This window comes from Pteropus medius, unplaced genomic scaffold, assembly GCF_902729225.1.
Source record: "Pteropus medius unplaced genomic scaffold, Ma_sr-lr_union100, whole genome shotgun sequence".
NCBI classification, from domain to species: domain Eukaryota; kingdom Metazoa; phylum Chordata; class Mammalia; order Chiroptera; family Pteropodidae; genus Pteropus; species Pteropus medius.
In genome coordinates, this window is record NW_024347855.1 from 1,374,489 (window position 1) to 1,399,235 (window position 24,747).

General features: G+C 41.8%; 1 protein-coding gene across 1 annotated transcript; it reads right to left on the reverse strand.

The window, feature by feature from the left end:
- Positions 1-741: 741 nt before the first annotated feature.
- Positions 742-24,322, reverse strand: SPACA7 (sperm acrosome associated 7). Its single transcript, XM_039878812.1, has 6 exons — positions 24,174-24,322; positions 20,434-20,493; positions 14,975-15,088; positions 13,854-13,949; positions 3,204-3,284; positions 742-932 (listed from the first exon to the last, which is right to left on the reverse strand). The coding sequence occupies exons 1-6, from the start codon at positions 24,259-24,261 to the stop codon at positions 916-918; spliced, it is 456 nt and encodes a 151-aa protein (XP_039734746.1). The 5' UTR covers positions 24,262-24,322; the 3' UTR covers positions 742-915.
- Between the last annotated feature and the right edge of the window lie 425 nt (positions 24,323-24,747).

Genomic DNA, 24,747 nt, shown 5'->3' on the forward strand with positions numbered 1-24,747 from the left:
TACAGCCAGCAATTACAAATAAAATGGCTTCATTTAACTCAATGTCTAGTTGTTTTTTAAAAAAGTGTTTTAGATTGGATACAAATCCATTGCTAAGACTGTACTTAGGGACAGAATTTCGCTATCCAGGGTTCTCCTAAGACATGACTCACAAATTTCTCTAGATCTGCCTTTCTGAAAAAATTAGACAGTCACATTTTGTCCTAAGTAACTCTTTTCAACCTGATCACCTCAAGAGTCAAACAGAGGAATAACCTGTCCACAGTCTGAATGGTTTGGATTATAAAACTTGCTGAGAGATGTGTTCTGGTGCCCCCTAGATAATGCCATCGGTCAGTTACCCCGTTTGGAGCCCACTTTCACCTCCCACACCACAGAGACCCAGTGTGCATTTTCCCAGGCCTGGTATGCGTTATGGCACAATGGAATTGTGTGCGTTTTCTACACATGCATGTGCACTTTACAGGGTGCTGCGGCAGGATGAAGACATGGCTGTCACACCTTCATGGACAGAATTCTCAGAATCTCTGAGGTTAGGTTTCCTTAAACCTTGCCTTGTCATCAAAGAGGAACCTTTCCATGCTCTCCTTTTCAGACTCAATAATTTTTTGTTTCCTTTTAAAAAAAAATGAAAAGAAACTCACATACCCTCTAGCTTAACGTTTAAATAAATAAATGCAACCTGGGATTACATGAATAAAATAACTTTCCCTCTATGGAATGATTAATGATACATACATATTTGTGTGTGTGTGTATATATACATATATATGCTCTTTATTCCTAAGGATGGGGTGGGTGGGTGGATATGTTTTCATACAGTCTGGATTTCCTGCTTTAAGGAGCTCCCTCAGAGCTGATAGCCATGCTGACCACTCTCCTCTTATCATCTGAGACTCGCTCCTCTTCTTCCATTTACTGGAAAGCGTTTCCTGTTTGGACAGAGGAGATTTTATTGAGAGATGTGCGGTGTTTCGCTCATTCCCATAAGCATGCATGTCAGAGCCTCCAATGGAGGTTCCACAGCTACAAGAACTGGAGAAGCCTGTAACCATCTTCAAGAGTCCCTGTTGCTTGCTGTATGGACCAGAAGGAGAAGGAAGAAGAGTCTTGGGTAGGAGAATGAGGCCGCTCTGGGACATTTTAAGTTTTAGGTGTTGGACATCATCTTAGAGATGCTCAGAGGATGTTAAAGATGCAAGATGGAAACCCCAGAGTGGTCAGGGCTCCCATGGTAATTACTTACATGGAGGGAAAAGGGGAAGTATGTGTTAAGGTGAGGTTGTCAGCATGTGAGGCGGAGGAGAGAGAACTGGCAGACTCTTGGGGGCACCAAGAGGCTCAGATGGAAGAGGAGTCAGCAGAGAGGTGGGAGGAGCCATGCAGGGTGGTCAGAGGGAGAGGACAGAGTGAGGAGAAGAGAATCCAGCTACTCTGTTCAGCTCTATGTCTCGTTTCTACTGCATTCTGTCTCAAAACTCACCGGGGGACTTTTTTGAGCTTTGCTGGGCTTTGTCTGGTCCCCTCCATCCCTCAGGAGCAGCTGTCTGTGCAGTCATTCCTGTGATGTCATATCAGGGAGGTCAAAGACTCTTAGTCCTCCCTGTGTCCAAGCATTGCTGGGGCCCCAAGCCCTGTGCATTCCCACTGTTGTTCGAGGAGCTTCCATTGCCTATTTCCCAAATGTATAGGCACTGGAATAACTTACAAGGGCTTCGTCAAGTGGAGAGGCCCTGTCTTTAGACATATGAGTTACAGGAGAATTTATCGTTCTCGTGTCATAACACTCAAGTCCCAGGGAACTGGGAATTTGGCAAAGTCTCTTGAAATTTGAATCTAAAGCAGCAGAAATTGGCTAGATCACAGTACAGGTTGGTAACTGTTCAGGTCGGGCAACCATTAACCTCCATTTCCACCTCGGATTGTGTTGGATGGGTTCTGCTGTGGAAGGAAACGGGGCCTGGGATTTTGAGGTCCCAGGACCGGCTCTGGCTCCACAAAGACTTAGGTGGAGAGAGTCTTACTTCAGAGCATCTGCTGACCTGTGCTTGATGACAGCTTGTACAACTGAGAGGTCTCTAGTGATGATATGTCTATGACTCCACCCTTGTTAGCACTAAACAAAGGACAAGATGGCAGGTTTGCTGCATTGAGGGGCTTGGAGGAGCAGCCTTGGAAGAGTCAGGACCCAAGAATTTCCCAACAGGCTGGAACAGTGAGGGACACATGACCTCCCCTAGAATGTGAGCTCCAGGAGGGCAGGGCTCCCTGTGTCTGTGGCGATGAATCCTGAGAACTTGGAACAGTGCCTGGTGCATGGTGGGTGCTCAATAAACATTAAAGATCGAATGAAGTGATCACATTTAAATGTTTGGTCCTGCACTTGGATCTACAAAAAGCCAACTGCATGTGGCATAGCAGTATCTTGTTTACCAGTTTTAGACATTTTCATTAACATCAGCTTGAAATTAATGATGCAATATGTCTCCAAAACCAATGCAGTCTTAAGGTGCATAGACAAATGTGTGGCTTGTAGAATGCTAGAGGTGTGGAACTATCAAGGTGACAATGAAGTCTACCTCAGAGAGGCTAGGAGGACTGGCCTGGAGAATAGGTTCAGAGGTGTTCTGGAAAGTTCTGGGGAGAAGCATGGGGCCAAGGGTAAAAGCATGGGGCCAGGGGTAGAAGCCATGGGAGGAATTGTGTGGACAAACTATAGCGGTTAATAAGTTATATCTGAAAAGACAGTGAGGAAGGCAACAGGTAAGGGGCCCCCATCTATATGAGACTCATCCTCAGGTGGGAAGCTGCCTGCAGTGAGGGACAGGTCTGATAGGTAGTTTAAGGACCTTCCTGGGTCTGGTCACAAGGGGTAGGCAACTACGGCAATACGGGACTGTGACAGCAGCCTCACATGTCCCAGTTATTCCTGAGAAAGAGGAATAGCCTCTTGCTCAGTTTGGTTGAGGAGGGAGAGGAGACGCCCTGACTGAGTTTGGACTTGATAGGTTAGGTGTCCTCACACTGACCATCACCAGGGAACTCCTGTGGTCCACAGCTGGTCTACCCAGGGACTGAGTCATTTGCTCTTTTGGAGAGCTGTTCACAAGGCATAAGTGTCCCTTGAGTATGCGTTTTACTTTTCTTCATACTAGGAAAACAATCCCAGAACCAGGAGCCACTTATCTATTGTTCTAATTTACCTGAAGATTTCCCAGTATTTTGAAGGATTTTGTCCATAACTGATAGATTTTCATACTGATCATTTTTGGGGGCATTTTTTCCTGTGGGAAAAAATAGGTACAATGATCAAGCTTTGATAATAATTATGGCATGATTCCAAATGTCTTTTCTCTTCAAATTCAAAAAAAACCATTAACTCTGAGGAAGCAGAGTATGTGATGATGTTAAAAAACATCCTTTTCTTCCATGAACCCAGAACCAAGAATGTGTGGCTTGTGCTCAAGCACTGAGAGGAGACTTACATCTCCATACTTTCTCTGAGTCTTCTCTCTACACTCAGAGGATATGCTAGCATGGAACCACTTTGAATATGTGTAGTAAGGGCCCCTCAGTCCTGTGGAGCTAATGTTCCCGACTGCTTGGACATTGTCCTTGGACCTGGACACACGTTTTAACAGACACCTCACTCCTCAAAAAGGTAATTTCTCACCTTTCTTCCTGTCCAGCCCTTTCTACCAATAATTGCGTTGGACTGATCCTACTGTTAGGGAAGAGAAACAGAGTATAGGGTTGCATGGGGCTGGGAAGGACTCTGCATGTAGCCTGGCCCCAGGGCTGACTCGGCCTGGCAGACAGGGTGGGAAGAGCTCACTTTAGAGTCACTTCCTCTTCTCTGGGTATGACCTTCACTGTGTTCTGTGGGGCGCTCTCATTCTCCTCCTTCTCAAAGCACATCAAGAAGAACTACCTCCCTTTGGTTTCCTCAAAACTCCATGTGAGTACAACTTGGAATACTTAAGAAAGACCTTTAAGTTTAGCACATTTACCTTTGTTAGACACATGAATAATAACTAATAGTTAACTGGTCTGAGTCTCCCTTCAATTTGTGGATTAGAACAACTCCTTGTTTACCTATCAGCATTTAGCAGGGCTCAGTAGATATTGATTAAGCAAATTCATCTTTTGTTAAAGCCAATGTTAATAGGAAATTAAGGATTATAGCATAAAATTAGGTATGCCCTAAGGGAAACTTAGCTTTTAACAGAGCCCAAAGTCTTAAACTGAAGTTTAAGCACAGTCGAGATGTCAAGAGCAGAGTTATGGACCATGAGGACTTTTCACACATCCTGAAATCACACAGGAAGTTGGCTATTCTGACAACAAGACAGGGAAGGTGTTTGCTGATCTATTATCCTTCAAACTACTTCAGGCGTTTAAAACAGTAATCGAAAGTACTTAAAGATATCAAATTTATGTTTTTAATAAGAATTCTAAGCCCATGGTATAATTTTTAAATTAAAAAAAGATCATCTGTGCAAAGTAAAACTGTTTCTAAGGAAAAAATAAACAAATGAGTCTATATCAAACTAAAAAGTTTTTGCGCAGAAAAGGAAACCATCAACAAAACAAAAAGACAACCTACTGTATGTGAGAAGATATTTGCCAATGATAAGGGTTTAATATCGAACACATATAAAAAACTCATGCAACTTAACACCAAAAAGAAATCCAATTAAAAACAGGCAGAGGACAAGAAGAGACATTTCTCCAACAAGGACATACAGATGGCCAATAGACATATGAAAAGATGCTCAATGTCACTAATCATCAGCAAATTAAAACCACAATGATATATCACCTCACACTTGTCAGACTAGCTATCATCAATAAATCAACAAACAACAAATGTTGAGGAGGATGTGAAGAAAAGGGAACCCTTGTGCACTATTGATGGGATTGCAAATTGGTGAAGCCACTATGGAAAACGGTATTGAAGTTCCCCCCAAAATTAAAAATAGAACTACCATCTGACCCAGTAATTCCACTTCTGGGTATTTATCTGAAGAAATCCAAAACACTAATTAGAAAAGATACATTCATCCTTATGTTCATTGCAGAATTATTTACAATAGTCTAGATATGAAAGCAACCTAAGTGTCCATCAACAGACATATAGATAAAGAAGATGTCGAACATATATACGACGGAATATTACTTGGCCATAAAAAGGATGAAATCTTATCATTTACAACAACATGGATGGACCTGGGGAGTATTATGCTAAGTAAAATAAATCAGACAGAGAAAGACAAATACCATATGATTTCACTTATATGTAAAATCTAAAACAAACAAACAAAACAGAAACAATCTCACAGATACAGAAAAAAACTGATGGTTGCAAGTTGGGAGGGAGGTTGGAGGGTGAGTTAGAAAGGTGAAGGGATTAGGAAGTACAAATTTGTACTTACAAAACAGTCACGGGGATGTAAAGTACAGCCTAGGGAATATAGTCATAATATTGTAATGACATTTCTGGTGTCAGATGGGTACTAGACTTATTGAGGGGATCTCTTCATAAATTATATAAATGTCTAATCACTATGTTATATATCTGAAACTAATCAACTATAATTTTTAAAAATTTTTAAAAAGTAAAGCTGTTTTCAATAGGTGACCCCTCATTTCCAGTTTCCATCTGGAGGCCACAATTGTTATTCATTTCTTGTGTATCCTTCCGAGTATAATCTATACCATAGAGACTGTTGCCAACATCATCATATCACTGAATATTTAGAGCTACATTTATATTTTTTAGAGGAAATTGCTTAGGAAATTTTGGCAGGTAATTCAGGCTAATTAATTTATGGAAACATATACGATTTATTATTAAACATATACAATTTATTAATAAACATTAAAAGCTTTCATCATAAGCTTGCTTATTTGTAGAGTATAATCTTTAGCCTTTGAGAGTCCCAAGAAATCATAATAACATTTACATTGTCCATCAACACACCTGATGAGGCTTGTGGCTAGTGTTTACTTTCTATTTATAAATGAGACCTCAGTAAGGCAAAGCAACTTTTGCCTAAGGTCAATGAGATGGTACGTGGCCCAGATGGGAAAGAACCCAAGGGCTAGGGTCTCTGGCCCCTGCTCCTTTCAGGCCACCCTGAAGCTTTCCCCAGAGTTGAAATACAGAGCTCTTCAAACCCACAGGATTCCCAATGGAGCCACTTGAGTAAAAGTCTAGTATTTGAACTTTCATGTCTGGATAAGATGGAGTAATAAAGACTAGATATATCCTCCCAAGTTAATTTGAAAAACTAAAAATTATATAGGAAACAATGATTTCTCATACATCAGACAACAGGCATCAAGATTTTATGCTGGACACTACAAAATACTGATGAGAGAACTCAAAGTAGATCTAAATAAATGAAATCATCCACAGATTGGAATACTGAATATTGTTAAGACGTCACCACAGATTGAAATACTGAATATTGTTAAGATGTCAGTTCCTGCCAGATAGATTAATAGATTCATAATGATCTCAATAAAATTCCATCAAACTTTTTGGTGGAAATTAACAAGTTGTTTCTTAAATTTGTATGGGAAGGAAAAGAAAACAGAATAACCAAATCGATTTTGAAAATTAAGAACCATGTGGGAGGATTCACGCTGCACGATTTCAAATCTTGTTATCAACATACAGTAACCAAGATTTTGTCATATCTAAAAAAGAATAGATATTAAATCAATGGAACAAAAACAAAGTTCAAAAACAGACCCACACATATACAATCAACTGATTGTCAACAAATGTGCAAAGGCAATTCAACTGAGAAAGCTGTTTTTTGAACAAATGTTGCTGGAACAATTGGACACAAGATGAAAAATATTGCATATTGCAATATTGCATATTGCAAACCAAAACAAAATAATCCATACCTTATACCAGTAGACATAAATTAATTAAAAATAGATCATAGTCCTAAATGTAAAACCTACAACTTTAAAACTTCTAGAAAAGAACATAAAAAATATTTGTGATTTTGAATTAGGCAAAGATTTCTTATATTTGACACCAAAAGCACGATCCATAAAATGAAAATTGACAAATTGGAGTTGATCGATATTAACAACTTCCGATCTTGGAAAGACACTATTATGCAAATGAAAAAGCAAGACGTAGTCTGGTAGAAAATATTTTTCAATCACATATCTGATAAAGGACTTGTATCCAGAATATATAAATACTTCTCAAAACTCAATAATAAAAAAACTAATAAAAAAGGGGGGGAAATGTTTGAACAGACACTTGACCAAAGAAGATATACAAATGGAAAATAAGTACATAAAAAGATGTGAAACACTATTAGCCATTAGGGAAATGCAAATTAATACTATATAATAAGATACTATTGTAAACCTATCAGAATGGCTTAAAAAAACAGAAGAAAATATCAAGTGTTGAGGAGGACTCAGGGCAACTTGAATTCTACGAGTGTGAATGTGAAAATCTGTTTGACAGTTTCTTATAAAGCAAAATATAAAATTAAAATTTATATTTGTCCAAAAACTCCTATGCAAATGTTCAAAGTGGCTTTGGAAATTCCCAAACTTGGAAATTCCCAAATGTCATTCAACTGGTGAATAAATAAACTGGTTACAATGGGACTACTCAGCAATAAGAAATGAACTGCTGACAGACACAGCAACATGGATAAATCTCAAACGTATTGTGCTTATTGAGGAAAGTAGACTCAGAAGTCTACGTAGTAGACGACACCACTTATACGACATTCTATAAAGGCAAAATTATAGGGACAGAAAACAAGTCAGTATTTTTTTAGGGCTGGGGATGGTAAAAGAAATTGACTACATACAGGCATGGAATTTTGGGGGTAATGACCTGTCTATTTCTTATTTGTGGAAATAGTGACATGACTTTTCTCATTTGTCAAAACTTTCAGAACTGTACACTAAAAAGGATGAAATTCACTGTATGTAAACTATACCTTAATAAGAAAACAAAAAGTCTAATAATAATAATATCTAGTTCTTATGATTAGTTCTTTACCTATGTCAATTTGTTTAATCCTCACACTGACATCATAAGATTGCACAGCTAGTAAGCAGTAGAGCTAGGGTCTGATAGGATTTTTGCCTCTACTCCACACTATTTCCCAAGAACTAGTCATCAGAGCTGCTCATTACTGCTCTGGGTGGCCTCTGGGAAACTCTCTGGCACAGGGTTCTCCAGGTGTCCTTGAAAGGGGCATGAATTACACTTGGGATCTCTTGACCAGTCTCTGGGCTTACACCCCAGGTCTCACTTGGGGTGAGTTACTCAGCCTCTCAGCTTCAGATTCTGCATCTGTAAAATGGGCATAGGATCTCCAAGGGGTCCAATAAGGTAAATCAAACATGACAGTGCCAGGCACATAGCAAGAGCTCCAAGGCAATTACTTGATTGTTATAGTAATTTTTACTGCTGTTACAGAAAAACAATTATTCATATTCATCCTAGTTATGCATTCTTGGTTTTTTCTGGCTTTTTAAAAATGTAACAGACAAGTAATTGCTCGTATTTACATTGTACAATTCAATGAGGTTTTTTTGAGTTATAGTTGGCATATAATATATTTGTTTCCATTGTACAACATAGTGATTAGAGATCTATATAACTCACAAAGTGATCACCACACTAAATCTAGTACCCCTCTTTGCCCTTACATATTTATTACAACATATTAACTATTTTCTTTATGCTACACTTTGTATCTCCATGTCTAATTTTTAATTATCCATTTGTTCTTCATAATTCCTTTGCCCCTTTTAGCTATCCCTTCAACCCCCTCCCATCTAGTAGCCCTCAGAATATTCTCTGTATCTATGAATTTATTTCTGTTTTTGTTGTTGTTGTTTATTTTGTTCTTTAGATTCCACATGTACGTGAAATCATGTGATTTTCATCTTCCTCTGTCTGACTTACTTTATTCAGCGCAATACCCTGCAGGGCTGTCAATATCTTTTTCCATCCCCTTCCTTTTAGTCTGTGGCTGTCTTTTAATCTGAAGTGAGTCTCTTGTATGCAGCATATGTAGGGGTCTTGTTTTCTTATCCATTCAGCCACTCTATCTTTTGGTTGGAGCACTTAATTCTATCCCATTTGAGATACTTGTTGATAGAAATGTAGTTATTATCATTCTTTATTCATGGTTTTGATATATGTTTTTTTTTTTCTTAAAAAAGTCTCTCCAATGTTTCCTATAATACTGGTTTGGTGTTGATAAATTCCTTTAGCTTATTTTTGTCTGGGAAGCTCTTTATCTTTCCTCAACTCTAAATGATAGCTTTGCCGGATAAAGTATTCTTGGTTGTAGATCTTGAGTTTTCATCATGTTGAATATTTTGTGCCAAGCCCTTCTGTCTTGTATAGTTTCTTATGAGAAATCAACTGCCACTTTTATGGTACTCCCTTGTAGATAGATAACTGCTTTTCTCTTGCTACTTTTAAGATTCTCTCTTTGTCTTTAACCTTTGGGATTTTAATTATAATGTGTCTTGGTGTGGGCCTCTTTGGGTTCATCTGTTTTGTGACTCTCTGAGCTTCCTGGGGTTGTCTGACTATTTTCCTCAGCAAATTAGGGAAGTTTTCCATCATTATTTCTTCAAATAGCTCTTTAATTCTTTTTTTTTTCCCGGTACCCCTAAGACATGGATATTTTTATATTTAATTGTGTCCCATAGGCTCCTTAAATTATTTTTATAGTCTTGGCTTCTTTTTTCTGGCCATTCTGACTGAGTGTCCTTGGCTTCCCAATCCTCTATATTGGTGGTTCGATCCTCTTCTTTATCCACTCTGTTTATTCCCTCTAATATGCCCTTCATCTCATATAATGTGTTCTTCATTTTTGACTGATTCCCTTTTATAATTTCCATTTCTATTTTTGTTTTTTTATCTTTGTTAAAGTTCTCACTGAATTCATCTACACTTCCTGTAAGTTCATTGAGCATCTTTATAACCAGTGTTTTGAACTCTGCATCTGTTAGATTCCATGACTCCATTATTCCTGGATCTCTATTTTGTTCTCTCATATGGTTTCTGCTTCTTTGTCTTTGCATTAGGGCTGCCTTTCTGTGTCTGTTTCTATGTACTAAGCAAAGCTCCTAAGTCTCCTGGTCTTATTAGCATGGCTTTGTGTAGTAAGTGTCCAGAGGCACAGTCCTGAGAAGGGTTCAGCTTCAGGCCAGGTTTAGCCTCAGCCTCTGCCCCTCTGGGGCCACCTTTTAAGATTCAGCAAGCAATCCACAGATGTTGTGTCTATAGTTGCCTCAAGAAACCACACCAGAAACTGAGGCCAGCTGCCACCAGTGTGAGTCATAGCTCTACTTAGCAAGGAGCACTTGACTCCCTGAGGACACAACTTGATGTGGCTTGGGTGGGACCAGGAGTTGGAAGAAGCGGAGTTTCAGGGAATCCTGTGGGCAGAGCAACCTCTGTTATCCAGTTTGATGACATCTCAGCTATGGCAGCGCTGTGTCTGCACACTGGGAGAGGAGAGGACTCAACAGAGGAACAGTGGATACCACCGGCCCTTCTGCCCAGGAGAGAGCCTCGCCTCCGGCCCTCACTCCAACTCAGTGTCTCCCTGTAAGTCTCTGGTGCCCCACGAGCAGCCGACCAGGAGTTGGTGCTCAGAATGAGCACGTCCGTCACCATGAAATTTCACTCATGGACACGACCCCTTTAAGAGGCTTCTGAAGTTGCTGACTGCCACTGCCATAGCCTACATCCCTCTCAGCCGCTTGGGACGGGGCTGCCTCGCGTCTTTGCTCCTACCTCCTACCTCCTACCTCCTACTGTTGCAGCGTGATTTCCTATTTCTCTCCCCAGTTGTAGGGCTTCTGTTCATCTAGATAGATCCCAGGCGACTTTCCTTGCTGTTCAATCTGTGTTTCTGTCACAAGTTTGATTTGGTTGCAAGAGGGATGAACAAAGCCTCAAACATCTACGCCATTTTTCTCTACTCTCCCCTAGTTATGCATTCTTGATAATTAGGTATTCATTGTTCATCTGCTCACTCTTTTATGTAGCAAACATTAGTCAGCTACTACTGTGTGCCAGATGCTAACTTCTAGGCCCAAAGTGGGAGCAGAACACAAACTAACGTGTCCTAGTACCTGTCCTGGAGGGGCTTACAGTCCAGTGAATGTCACAGATATTTTGTGTTGCTATTTGTTTTATGTCCACTTCTACTTAGGTATATGGAGGAAGCTTAAGGGCAAGTATAAAGGAAAAAATTGACAACCTGAAGCACGAGAATGCTTTAACTGGGGAGTGTTTGCCAACAACCACAAGCTACCCTGGTTCCTCTCAAAGGAAGAATAAAAATTACTTATTTGAAGAAACAGCTTTTCAAGTCAAAAAATCATCTTAGACACTAAGCTTTTTTCCCCAAAATTAAATCTGTACCTATAGCTATGTCTGTATCTTTATCTATAGCTATATCTATCATCTCTGTATCTATCTATCTATCTATCTATCTATCTATCTATCTATCTATCATCTATCTATCTATCTATCTATCTATCTATCTATCTATCTATCTAATCACCTATCTATCATCTGTCTATTTAGCTAACTAGCTAATACATGGCACATAAGCTCAGGCAGATTTCTTAGTATTATTTGCTAATTCTTTGGATATATTTACACACAACTACTTGGGAGAGAGTAGGAAATTTAGCAGATGTCAGGTTCAATCATTTACTCTCTCATCCACTCACTGATGATGATTTAAAATTTGCTGATGAATCATATATCTTTTCCACCTTTTTTGCAGACTTGTTCCAATAGGTCTAGTATTTAAAGAGAAAAAGTATTTTTTCCCTGCACATGATAGTCACAGAAAACTTTAAAAAGGCATGTATGGACAATAAGTACCAACTAAAATTGACCCTATTTGATTAAGAAAGCTTGAATGAATCATTTTCTCTAGAAAAAACAGAAAAAGTTTTAAGGAAGAACTCCAGAGAAAAAAGCAGCAGAATAAGATGGTTTCGCAGGGTAATTCTAACAAATCCGAAAAGATTAGATGGTTCCAATGCTCTATAAATTTTCTAAAAGAATCAAAAAGGAAGGAAAAATTTTAGTTCTATTGCAGGTATAACACTGATACTTCAACCTGACAGAGATTGTACAAAAAACAACGGTCCAATGTGGCTTGTGTATTTGGGTGCAAAAATACTAAATTAAATATTGACAAGCAGATCTTAATACAGATCTTAAGAAAATAATATGACCAAGTCGGATTTATTCAAGGAATATAAGATTGGTTCTATATTAGTAAATCCTAATACATCATTCACCATATTAAAAGATCTTTAAAAAATGGTTATCTCCAAAGATGATAAAAAAGACTTTGACAAAATGTAAAAGAATTTATGAATACATTCTTTATGTGTTAACATAAGTGTCCTAAAATCAGAATCTTACTTATTGGGTAAACACTTGAGGCATTTCTGCTAAGGTCACAAAAAAGGTAATGATGCCCTGTAACTCTACTATTAAACATTGTCCTAGATATATTAGCCATTGAAATTAGATAAACTAATAAGATATATAAACATTGGTAAAGAAAAAGGAAATTCTATTTGTAGATGATAATATATCTAGAAAACACTAAAGAGTCATGATAAAATAAAATCAAGCAATAAAAGAATTTAATAAGATAGCAGAATTAGAATATTAACCTACAGAAATCAGTAGCATTCACACACACGAGTAAAAATCAGTTAAAGTACAGAATGATAGAGACGATCTCATTTAAAATAGCGACAAAGAAGATTGAACACTTAGGAATAAACTTAACATGAAATATACAACAAGGAAAATTTTTTAATTCTCCTGAAAGACATAAAAGTAGACCTGAATAAATGGAAAGACATCACCTCTTTTTGGATAAAACAGCTCAACATCACGAAGACATCCATTCTTCCTAAGTTATTTTAGAAACGTAATGCAATTGCAATAAAAACACACTTTAAGGGAAGCAATGTGGTGCTGGCACATTACTAGACAAACAGAGCAGTGAGATAGGATGCATAACCCAGAAGAGGTATCCATACCTATAGACATTTAGTTTAAACCAAGTATGGTACTGCATATCACAGGGGCAAAGATAGACTTTTTTTAACAAATGGCGCTGGGATGAGTGAGTAGTCATATGTAAAAAGATAAAATTTGACACAGGCTTGACCACACTCAAAGGTAACTCCAAGTAGATGAAGGATCTACATGTTACAAAACTGATGAAGTCATGCAGTACAGGAAACATGTTAAATTCCTCAAATTCCAGTGGCAGTGTAGGGAAACTTTGTACATATGGCTCAAAAGCTAAAGATGGATCATTTTAACTACGGAAAAATTGAAATTTGTTTTGCATGAAAAAAATAGAAAACATAGTCAAAAGATAACCGACAAATTTGAAAAAATTTTTATCACATGTATCTCAGACAAAGTTGTAATATTCTTAAAAGATAAAGAACTCTTAGAGATTTAGGATAAAAGACCAAAAACCTAGTAGAAAAATGAGAAAATAACATTCTTATAGAACATTCACAAAAAATGATATAAAAATGAACGTGAAAAAAATGAACAAATGAACAAAAATGATATTAAACCCTCAAACATATTAGATAGTCAAACTCACTCACAATTAGAGAAATGCAAATTAAAATAGCACTGAAATACTGTTCCTCACCAATAAGACTGGGGATAGTTTAAGGATATAACAACACGCTGTAGGGAAGGCTGTGAGGAATCAGACTCTCATATGGAATGTGAGCAGGGGTAATTACCAGGTTACATTTACCATTATTGGAAATTCTTTCCTGTCCTCTGAAAGGGAGCTGTGATTCACGATAACCCTCAGGACCACTGGCTTGGTAATTATCATCAGCATTGGGTTCTTTGATGAAGAACATGGGGGAAAAAAAAGATATATCCTTGGTTACATACTTATGAACATTTTGGCCTATACTTTATTTTAGAAAGGTAAGTTGAAATGCTAATATCATTTTCGAGTTTTATTGGAAAATGTGTTTTGGGTAGTAAGTATAGAGTCAGTCATCATCTGAATATTAAGAGTAGATGGCTAGAATTCAGTAGAATTCAGTCCTGCATGTGTGTCTGCATCTGTGTGTCTTTGCCTGTGTCTCTGTGTGTGTGCATGCATCTGTGTGTGTGTTTGTGTGAGCATTTGAGTGTTCATATATTTCCCAGCTCTGTCTGCTGAGAGAAATTGGAAGCAATGACATTCTGCTGAATTTACCCAGCACTTGGCCCTTAGTTTTTAAGTTCAGTTCTTCAACAAAAGAAACCATATTCCAGGACTGGAACAGGGAAAGTACAAGAGGGCCTAGAGCATCTAGTGGTCCAGAAAATAAGGAAGTGCTCAGTAAGGACAGGGCATGTTAAAAGGACAGAAGAACAAAATAAAAGGAGCTTCCAAGGCAAATCTGGTGTAATTTGGACAAGAAAACAATGAGATTGGTTTTAATTTAAGCAAAACTTATCTGTTAGAGGGACACTTTTCTCCACTCCTGGGGGCATCCTCGGGGGATGCTCTGGGCCCTTGCTACTCCGCCCACCCCAGGGAAGGAACAGTGACTTAAGTGAAAGTGTGGGAAGGGATGGGCACTGTGACAGCAGCTTCCTTGCCCTTCCGGCCTCCACCTGACTGCAGGGACTTTTCTGCCAGCTCCTCTAGGTTCTCGTTTTCCAGTGTCAGACCTGTGGTCAGGGGTGGGGTGCAGGCAGTCCCTCTGTCCCAATAGAGATGGGAACTCTGCCTAATCCAGGGGAAGCAGCCATGCTCTTCAATCACGCTTTTCATCCTCCATCAGGGAACTGTCTCCACCTGCATTTGTCTCGCCCCTCTGTCCTCCCCACTATGCTCTGAACTCAGGCAGGAGAGTTACTGTGTTCATTTACCATTATTGAGAACCTTGTCTTCACTACCAAGAGAGAATGGTGAATTATCTGAGAGTTCGCGATAACTTGATAATTCAGGACCACCAATTTGATAATTCTCATCAGTGCCAGCATCTTTGATGAAGAACATGGAAAAAATAAAGAAATGTTTTCTTGGTTACATACTTATAAACATCTTGGTCCACATTTTATTTTAAAAACATTAGGGTAGAATACTAATAGAGATTTCGTGTTCTATTGAAAATGTGTGTTGGAAAGTTAATATGTAGAGAGTCAGGCATCATCTGTCTGCCTTGAACCCAGAAGTTTGGGTCTCAGTAGATGTTGGTGAGCTAATCTGAGGAACTGGAACTTACTACATCTGGATACGAAATTTCAAGAAAATGCTAAATTTCCTTGCTGCTTTATACAGTCATGCACTGCTTATAGATTTCTGGTGTCCGGTGCTCTCCTTAGCAAGGGTCAACCAAACATTCTGTCTTGGTTTTCAGTGTGCTGTTTTATATGTGTATGTACATTTTGAACAACATGAAGCTGCACTTTGGAAAAGCACATTCTTTGTTTTGCTCACTACTAGCAGTGTGGCCTTGGGCAAGTCCTTTTTCAGACCTTAGTTGAATCCCCTGACGATCAGGGTCGTGGTCACTGCCCTAGTACCTCAGGAGCTTAAGTGCGCATCACACGTGCTGGCTCGCTGACAGACCCTATTTTCTTGTGCTCCAAGTTCCTGCGGTGGCTGAGCCCCATTTGCATCCTGAGTGCAAGACCTTGCTTGCACATGCGCCCCAGAGGCCACCCCTAAGCGAAGGGAACCTGTCTCTGCCAGTCTAGATCTGACTTTCCCAGCCTCACGCAGGTTATGGGAATGGTTTGGGACAACTGCTTCTTTCACATCTCCATTTGTTTTTGCCCCAGAAGTAGCCGGCCTTAAGAATGCTAAAATGATGGCATTGTGCACTTAATACCATAGACCCTTAGGAATACATGCAATTATGAGTTTAAAAGATGTATACTTGCTTTTTTCTTTGAATAATTTTGTAAATAATGTTGTTGATGCCTTGTATTTTCCAGGTCCTGATGACTTATTTGGATCCAGCATCTCTTGGACTAGAATTTCATCTTGCAAAAAGCACACAAGGACACGTTAAAGCCAGCAATGCAGGATCTGCTCCCTTTTGCTCTATGTGGACCTACGGTGGCCTGTGAATGCAGTGACTAGAAACGGGAACTCAGGACACAGAGCTGGCTTCCTAAAGAACCCTGTCTGGGCTGGGGAGACCACTGCCTCCCTATGTAACTTCTGAAAACCTGAGACCATCCAGATACCCTGGATAGTTCTGTGTCCTCCCTGAGGCTTTCCCCAAATGTCATTCCTGATTTCTACATGACGTGGCATTGTTTTCTTTCTTTACATTCTTCTGACCTCTCCTAGGAAGATTATAACATAACAGTCCACGGCCTTGTGTCAGACCTGAACCACATTCTGGTTCTCCTCTCACAGGACTATTTTGACAAGTTTCTCTCTGACCTTCAGTTTTCTTGTCTGTAAACTGGGGTCTGACTTTCATCAGGCTTTTTATGAGGTTCCGATAAAACAGTATATGTAGGAAGCACTAACAGTCCTAAACTGTGGTGGAGGCTAAATTAATTAATAAATGGCAGGAGTGAGTCTCGCCCACCTCCGCAGCACAGTGGTCATGCTGACCAGCCAGTCCATGCTGGGTTTGTGCTGGTAGGAGCCCAGCAGGGGCAACCAACCTACCCTGGTTTGTCTAAACTTTCCTGGTTTAGCATGAAAATCCCACAGCCCTGGAACCCAGCAAGGCCAGGCAAAGTGAACGACTGGTCACCTTAGTTTTTTCTCATGTAGAACACAGAAGCAAAGGAGGAGAAGAATTAAATGTCACTGGAAACAAAGATTTCACCAACATAAACAGGGAAACACTCTACCATTATTCTGTCACATTCCTACTCAACAGCCACACTCTTTTCCTCCTCCCCATAGAATCTGGTATTGGCCTGGGTGATGTGTACTTTGAGACACCTGCAAAGAATTTTGCTTCTCCTTATAAAAGGAAAATGGTGTCTGGACTTGCACCTCTACGTCTTCCTGCCCTGAAAGTGGCTGTGATGTCTAGGGCGTGGACAGCATCCATGACCATGGGGCACAAGCTCCAGAGATGGCCAGGTTGACCTCAAACACATGGCCTCATGTCACTGAGTTACTGGTGACATAGGAGCACTGCCCCTGCATGGTTGAGTCACTGCCACTGAGGCTCTATTCATATGGGCATTTGCATTCTTAGCTGGTACAGCTGTTCTGGCTACCTTGAGAAGACCTCGTCCATTTTTCGGGGCCAGTTTTGTATAGGAGAACCAATTTTCGGTCCCTAAAAAATCATGGTGTTTAGTTAGATTCTGGGTCATGAAGAAGAGTGGACATTGATGGGAACCACAAGCATTTACTGAGTACCTACTGTGGACCAGAAACTGTCCAGGTGATAGAGGGTCAAGGATGACCCAGCCCTGGTTCCTGTTCTCCATCTGGAATAAACCAGCTGTGTATGAAGGACAGAACACTACAGCTGTGACTGTGCATAGTGCTTCAGCTGTAACAAAGAGCTCACCAGGGGCTGGGATTGAAGGGGGTCCCCAAGTAAGGCAGGGACAGGCAGGAGATAAGAGCTCAGCTGAACAGTTCAATCTAGTGATCCTGGAATCAGTCTGCCCCATGTAGGAAGCTAAGAGTGTCCTACTGGGGACACTAAAGACCACAAGTCGCAGAGTCTTGAGAGGTCCTTGAAGTGAGCTGTGACAGCTCAATTGTGACAAGACATTCTTCCTGCTTGTGGCCAATGACAGTCTCTGGGCCAAAGAGGACTGAAGCCAATCGACTTCACATCACCTTCAGGGCTGGAGGCTGAGATGATGCCCCAAATGTGAGCAAACTGAAACCAAAAAGCCGCCTCTGAAAGCTTCAACATGCCTCCAAAAATGTTACCCATATAGTTGTAGCTAGAAAAACCTTTAGGGAGAGATGGAGCTGAACAGGTAAGAAGGCTCTTTGTTTTTAAACCATGTCTGATTTCACATGGTTAAATTTTTTTTTTTCTTTGAGAAATAAGATATTCAGTATATAAACAGACGGTGACCAGACCTATTAACACATAGAACTCTGACCCACTGTCTCAGCACCCAGCCCAGGCAGCCAGCCTGCTGTCCAGAAGTCCCACTTTCAGAAGTTGCCTAGAATCTCCAGCCACAGTCCCGGAAGCCAAATGATTACCTCGCAGCAAGTGGCCCCTGATGGCCTGGATGTGATAACTGCAGCTTCCTCAACGTTTGTCCCTGCTTCCAACTGAGAACCAACCCGAGAAAGCCAAATGTGCTCCCTAACCTATCACACAGGACTCACTTCTGTTTAGCTGCTCCGGTGTCCTCTGGCTAGCACCTCGGTCAGGTCACCCCTAATAGTCCCCTGGGTCAGCACCTTGCCTGGAACACCCCTGAGCCCTCCCTTTCCCACCATGAGCTCTCCTCTCCCTACCCTGCCTGAGGCAAGTGACAGCGGATGAATGCCAGCTACAGTGAGCCCTAAATCAACAGCCTCTGCTGTCCTCATGTGAGTCATTTTTGTTTATTTCCAGGGATATGGATTTCTCACTTTTAAAGTTTCCCGCTTCCTTTCTGGTAGAGGTGTAGGGGTGAGGTGGAGCAAGAGCTGCAGCTCCCCTCCTTCCAGGGTCACTTTGCCAAGCCCCAGGAAAATTATCAGAAATCCCAGTGACTCTTTTTTCGACCCTTTTCCCACCGGATGGAGGGAGTTCTGGTGTCAGGACTATAATTCTCCACATATAGTAAGAGTTCTCATCATCGCCACTCCTTGACCTGGAACAACTTCATTCTTGCCTGGATAGTTCACTTGACTACTGGGTTGGCCTTTGAGTCCCTGACATTTTACCTAACCAGTGCAAACATTTTTAAGGGTGTCTAACTCTGCTGAGGCCCAAACATTTTTAAGGGTGTCTAACTCTGCTGAGGCCCTAACTCTGCAGGGCCCTCTATGGAACCAAGTTCTCTCCAAGCCCAGAGCCCTGCACAGAGCTGACGCCACCATTTCATCTTATAGACCAGACCTGGTTCAGAGAGATTAAGGCACCCGCAGGCATTGAAACCACATTTTCTGATTCTGAGACAGGAATTGCTTAGACAAGTAAGATGGTGGTAACCCCAGAGTGAACTAGGAACATTCATTCATTCATTTATTTATGTGTGTGTGTGTATTATGTATGTATGTATGTATGTGTATGTATGTATGTGTATGTATGTATTATGTATGTATTATGTATGTATGTGTGTGTCTGTCTATCATCTATCTATCTATCTGTCTGTCTATCTATCTATCTATCTATCTATCTATCTATCTATCTATCTATCTATCCTATCATCTCTATCAATTGTCTATCTCTCTAGCAGTCAGGAATTTTTTGAGATTTCAGTTTCCTAGACCAGACTTGAAAGTGGAGCAAAGCCCAAACTCTTGACAGAGGCAATCCTGGCACCTTCATTACCCTCAGAAATCTCCTTGGACTTCAAAGACTGGAGAGCGGTGTCAGTGTCACACTTACCCTGGGCTCCCTCTCCAGCTCTGGGCAACCTGAAATCCTTACTCCCAACCCCATGAACAGCTGAGCAGAGATGTCCTGACATGAGCTGAAGGTAATGACTCCATGCTCTGAGTCTCAACTCTCTGCTCCAAGGATTTCTCTAGGCCTCAGTAACTCCGAATGTAAAATGAAGGGTTGGACCAGAACTGTGGGCACTGTGGCTCTGGCCACACGAACACATATAGTGCATGGCTGGTCTAACTGAGATGTCCTCTAAGCGCAAAGCACACACTGGATTTTGGTGTCTAGGTGAGACAAAAAGACTTAAAATATCTCATTAATAATTTTATATCAGTTACATGTAGAAAAGATAACATTAAATAAAATGTTGTTAAATTAATTTTACCTGTTTCTTTTTTAAAACTGTACCTTCTAGAAAATTTAAAACAGTATCTGTGGCTTGCGTTGCATCTCTTTTGGACAGCCCTGGGTTACACTGATGATGTCCGACCCGTCCGTGCTTCCAGGCGCGGCTGGACACTGGGGGTTCCTAATGAGCCCTGGGCGATGCAGGCCCTGCTAGGCCATGGACCTCATTTTGAAAACTGAGGCTCCAAGGCCCTTCTTAGGTATAATGGCCTAACATTTTACATCTTTCTTAATTTCTTGAGAGTTTGACTCTTAGATGTAAGCACTGAGGCTATGAGCCATGAGAATGTGATTCCAGTCTCAAAGCAAATTGCTTCCCTCCACCATGTGCAGTTTGCACCAGGTTATCTGGGGAACACCCACTGACAATCACCCAGCCCCTCCAAATACAGACCAGATGTTTGATGTGAGGAGGCTCCTTACCAAACACTCCAGGAATATCTTCCTGAGATTTTGGCTTGAGTGGCATTTCAGTAGTTGAACCTAGGAGGGAAATAAAAATCCTCAAAGTGTAACAATGTTCATTAAATTTGCACTGACTTGTCTTAAACAGATTCGGTTTTGCGTTGCCCGCCAGCCTTGCACAGAGCCCTGCACAGGGTTCCTGGGACTAGATTCTCATCTGGAAAGGATGTGAGGATGGAGTGACATGTTTGCCCACATGCTCTGAGCTGACACCTGCGCTCCTGGGCAGCACTCACTGGCGCTATCCCTTCGGAAAAATAAAAAATGTTCCCGCTCCAAGCATGACTGTGCCTGTGCAAGTGCTCTGAGGAGAGCAAATAAGAAAGACACGCATGTCCTTCTGTAAAAAGCACATTTTTACCTATTTTATGAACGTTTGCAACAATGAGTACACCTGGAAGCTTATGAATATAAAGTGGAGAAATGAAGAAAGTGTGGTATGCTATTGTATTTTGTGGTTCTCTAGTTGGGAGGGGAGCACCCAGAGGGACTGACCACCCTACTTTTGTGACAGTGCAAATCTTCACTTCTTTAAAATGACTTTTTCTCTCCTCTTTCTTCTTGATTCAAACTGGCCCTGTACTCACTTGCTTCTTTTCTTTCCTATCCTTCCACCTTTGCACATACTGTATGTACCACAGCTCCTTTAATCATTAAGCCCTTAGGACACCAGATTTTGGGCAGCATCAGACAGTCTTAGGAACAAAGCCTCAGGTCTGTTGACCACAGAAACAGAGTTTTGGTCAAACTAAAGATAACTTCTTGACCTCAGTTGCGCTTCAGCTCCAGACTCATGAAGGTAGAACGACCCTACCAGCCACATCCCTTCTAGACCAGACAGAATGATGCCATGACTGACCTCAGGACTTGATGCAACGATCAACTGTCTTCCACCTTAGCCCCGACCAATCAGTAGAGCTCATGACTCCCACTCCCTTAGCTACCATGACTAATGTTCTTTCTCCTGTATAATCTATCCCCTAGAGGCCATCATGGAGCCAGGTCTTTGAGCACTAGCTCACTGTGTCTCCAGGCTTGGCGCCGTTTCCGTAAATAAACCTTTCTTTGCTGCAAATCAATGTTCAACTCTTGTCTGGGTTTGATGCACACAGGCAAATGAAACCCTTTTAATTTTGGTAACACGTTCTCCTCTTTCATAAGCAGAGCTATTCCATGGGGTCCCGTTTACAGATAAGAGCAGAGTCTCATGGGAAAACTCTGACTGGGCCCAGACGCCAATCCTCTGTGGGGCCTCTGGCCTCCTGACCTCAAGCCTTTCCAGCCTAACCGACCTGAGCTAACCATGCTGGGGACCGGGCAGTGTGCAGTGACTCTGAGCACTGGTTCCCCTCAGAAGTTCCCACCAACGGGTTTCTCCCACTCTACTTTCTTACAACTGGTATGTCCTGGTCCATTCCTTTGACTCAAGGTCAGGATCAGCCTCTTCCTCCAGCCCCCAGGTAGTGGGCAGGCTGACCAGAGAGGAGGCAGCACCCTAAGGACTGGCAGGGCAGGGCCACCTTCCCCTTGCTGCAGCACAGAGCATTCAAGTGGCGTCTGCAGACGCTCAAGTTCCAACACTAAACCAATGACAACGCTGATTTTCAAATGGGTTTAATGATGGACAATCTGCATACCAATTGACTCATCTGCACACGCAAGGGCTTAGAACAATACAAGAAAACGATGTAAAAAGGTCTGTGCAGCGATGACAATCGCTTCCCAGTGTGCTGACCTTCGGTAAATGAAGCAAACAAAAGTACAGTTCTCTTCGGAGGAGACATTAATGCGTCATTAAGAATGGGTACAGCTGCGTCGTGCAAGCACTTTGTTAAAAATATTCTTTTCATTTTGTGTCTGTCCCGTAATTATAATGGAAGTATTGTGCAAGTCAGCCAGTAAGCGTATGCAGAAAAATATTTATGTTTTGTGATATCCGCACGGTTTTTAAAGTGCATTGTCAAGTGTAGCTGCGGTACCGTATTTTGCCTGTCGTCACCTCTTACTGAGTTTTAAACTGCCCTGCGCCTGTGTTGTCATGATAATTGACTGCTCTTTCTATGTATTTGCATGGTGCACATCTTGGCCATCAGGGAAGGCTCACTGCTGAGTTCTGAGGTTGTGCCCCGGTAAATTTGGGGAAAATAAGGCTGTAACCTCCTCCATCATGGGGCCCATGGCTGCTGCTCCTCTTCCTCTCCTCGTGGTCAGGCCACCTGGGGGGCCACTGGCCACAGTGCCCACCGAGGCAGTAAGACCCAAGCAGAGTAAAGAAAACCAATGTCCTTTAAGAAAACGATCTAGAAACTGCCCTTAACTGGTCTTTCAAGCTGGAGAAGGCCTTGCCGGCAGCTAAGGTTTTCACTGTCTGACAAGGAGGCCAGGTCTGGGGAGGGGAGAGGCTGGCTTGGGGCTGCATCAGGAGCTCTCGTGTAATTCCTGCGTGTGGCACGGTTCCTGAGGACCTGGGAGCAGGACAGTCGTAACCAGAAATGAGCGAGCTGGAGGGATGGGCAGCAGCATGGGGTGACCACATGACCCTACCTGTCACAGATCCTCAGCACTCCCAGCATCCCAAAGGACAATGTCTTTGGTAAGCACCCCCAAACTAAGTTTCCTTAGGAAGAGGAAGCTGGAAATGTTAGCTTCTTTTGTGACATTGTCAGGCCCAGGTGACCACCTGCCTTCTCACCCAGACCAAGGCCAGGCTGGACTGTCCCCCAGTTGACTCCAGGCCTGCATGGGCTGGAAGGTGAGTGGACCACCAGGCCAGGACCCCTGCGTCCTGCTCTCAGGACAGCCACATGAACCCTGTGGGGGACTCTTTAGGGTCTGCTTGCTCAGCCTTGGGAGCTGGGGTGGGGGACCGTGTCAGGCCCCTTTCCTTCAGCTTTTGTGTTTGGTGACCTCTGAGGAAGGTGGAAGGTGGAGGGGAGACCAGGTGGCCTGAGCATGCATCTTTGGGGGCAGCAAGTGGGCAGTCAGGGAGGCCCGCTCCTTTTCTGTCACCTTCTGACCTCTCTACCAGAGTCGCCTCCATGGAAGTCTGTTCCCTGTCCACAGTTCCATTCCTCAACATGTAAGTGGCTGAGCCACAGGCACAAGGGTCTTAAATGGAACCAACCTCCTGCAAAATGACATTCTGAGACCGTGGGAGAGATTCGAATATGGGTTGGGTATTAGCCCGTACTCGATCCTGTACAGGATTTCTGTTACTCTTATTAGTGTTTAATGACATTACCAGTATATAAAAGAGAAATGTCCTTATCTTTGCAAGAAAATGTTTTCATGAAATGATAACACACCTCGGACAATACTAAAGTATTCCCAATAATAACAAAAGTGTGTGTGTGTACGTGTGTGTGTGTGTGTGTGTACAAATACAAAAAACAAGATGGCAAAACTTATATAATGAAACCAGGTGCTGGAGATTCTTCATAATATTCAACTAGTTTTGGTTAAGTTAGAAAAACTCCATGATTAAAGTTAAAATATGTAATGTAAAATTAAAATATGTAATCCACGGAGTTCTGGATTTTAAAAAGGGCTTCAATTTACTCCATTCCCCCAGAGAACAAATGATAAATTCAGGAGACAAGGAAGGGGAGGGACCCATGGCAGAAGGCCACTGCTTGCCTGATTCAGGTCTCAGGGAGAGCTTATTTTCTACCTGCCACAACAATCCACTGTGACTGTACCTGAAGTCATGTTTATCGGCTGGAGCTCAGCTTCTTGCCAGCAGTACAGCAGCAGCACGAAGAGGGTCAGTTCTCTATTCACTGCCATGTTCCCTCTAGCTGAAGGAGGAGGACCTTCTCCTGAAGGCTCCTCAGTTCCCCCCGCCTTAGTGTCCAGGATACTGTGGAATGTCCAGGGACCTGTGACATCATGGCAGGAAGTGAGCTAGGTCCTGCCCTGTGTAGGGGAGGGGTCATGCCCAGGGTCTGTGACATCATGGTAGAAAGTGAGCTGGGTCCTGCTCTGTGTGTGGGCAGGGCTGGGCCTAGGGTCTGTGACTGGGAAGAAGTGGGAAAGTTGACGGGAGCCCTAGGGTAGGCGGGATCCCCTTTACTCATTTTAGTTGCCTGTTCAGTGCCTTCTTCAATTCCACAGACCCTGAGGCCTGAAGGGGTAGAACATTAATCCGGACTCTAAATGCAAGTGGCATAACCAAACAAAATCTGTTTAAGTGGAGAGAGATGTATTAGGAGGCTAGAGAGCTCCAATAATTAAATATACACAAGTTACAAGACAAATGCTGGAATGAGCAGT

Bases quoted from the DNA above. Each gene is read 5' to 3' on its own strand.
- SPACA7 (XM_039878812.1), bottom strand. From the start codon at position 24,261: ATGGCAGTGAATAGAGAACTGACCCTCTTCGTGCTGCTGCTGTACTGC. The intron at 20,494-24,173 runs GTACAGTCACAG...TTTCCCTCCTAG, and splicing joins GCCGATAAACATGACTTCAG to GTTCAACTACTGAAATGCCA. The intron at 15,089-20,433 runs GTAAGGAGCCTC...TCTTCATCAAAG, and splicing joins AGATATTCCTGGAGTGTTTG to ATGCTGGCACTGATGAGAAT.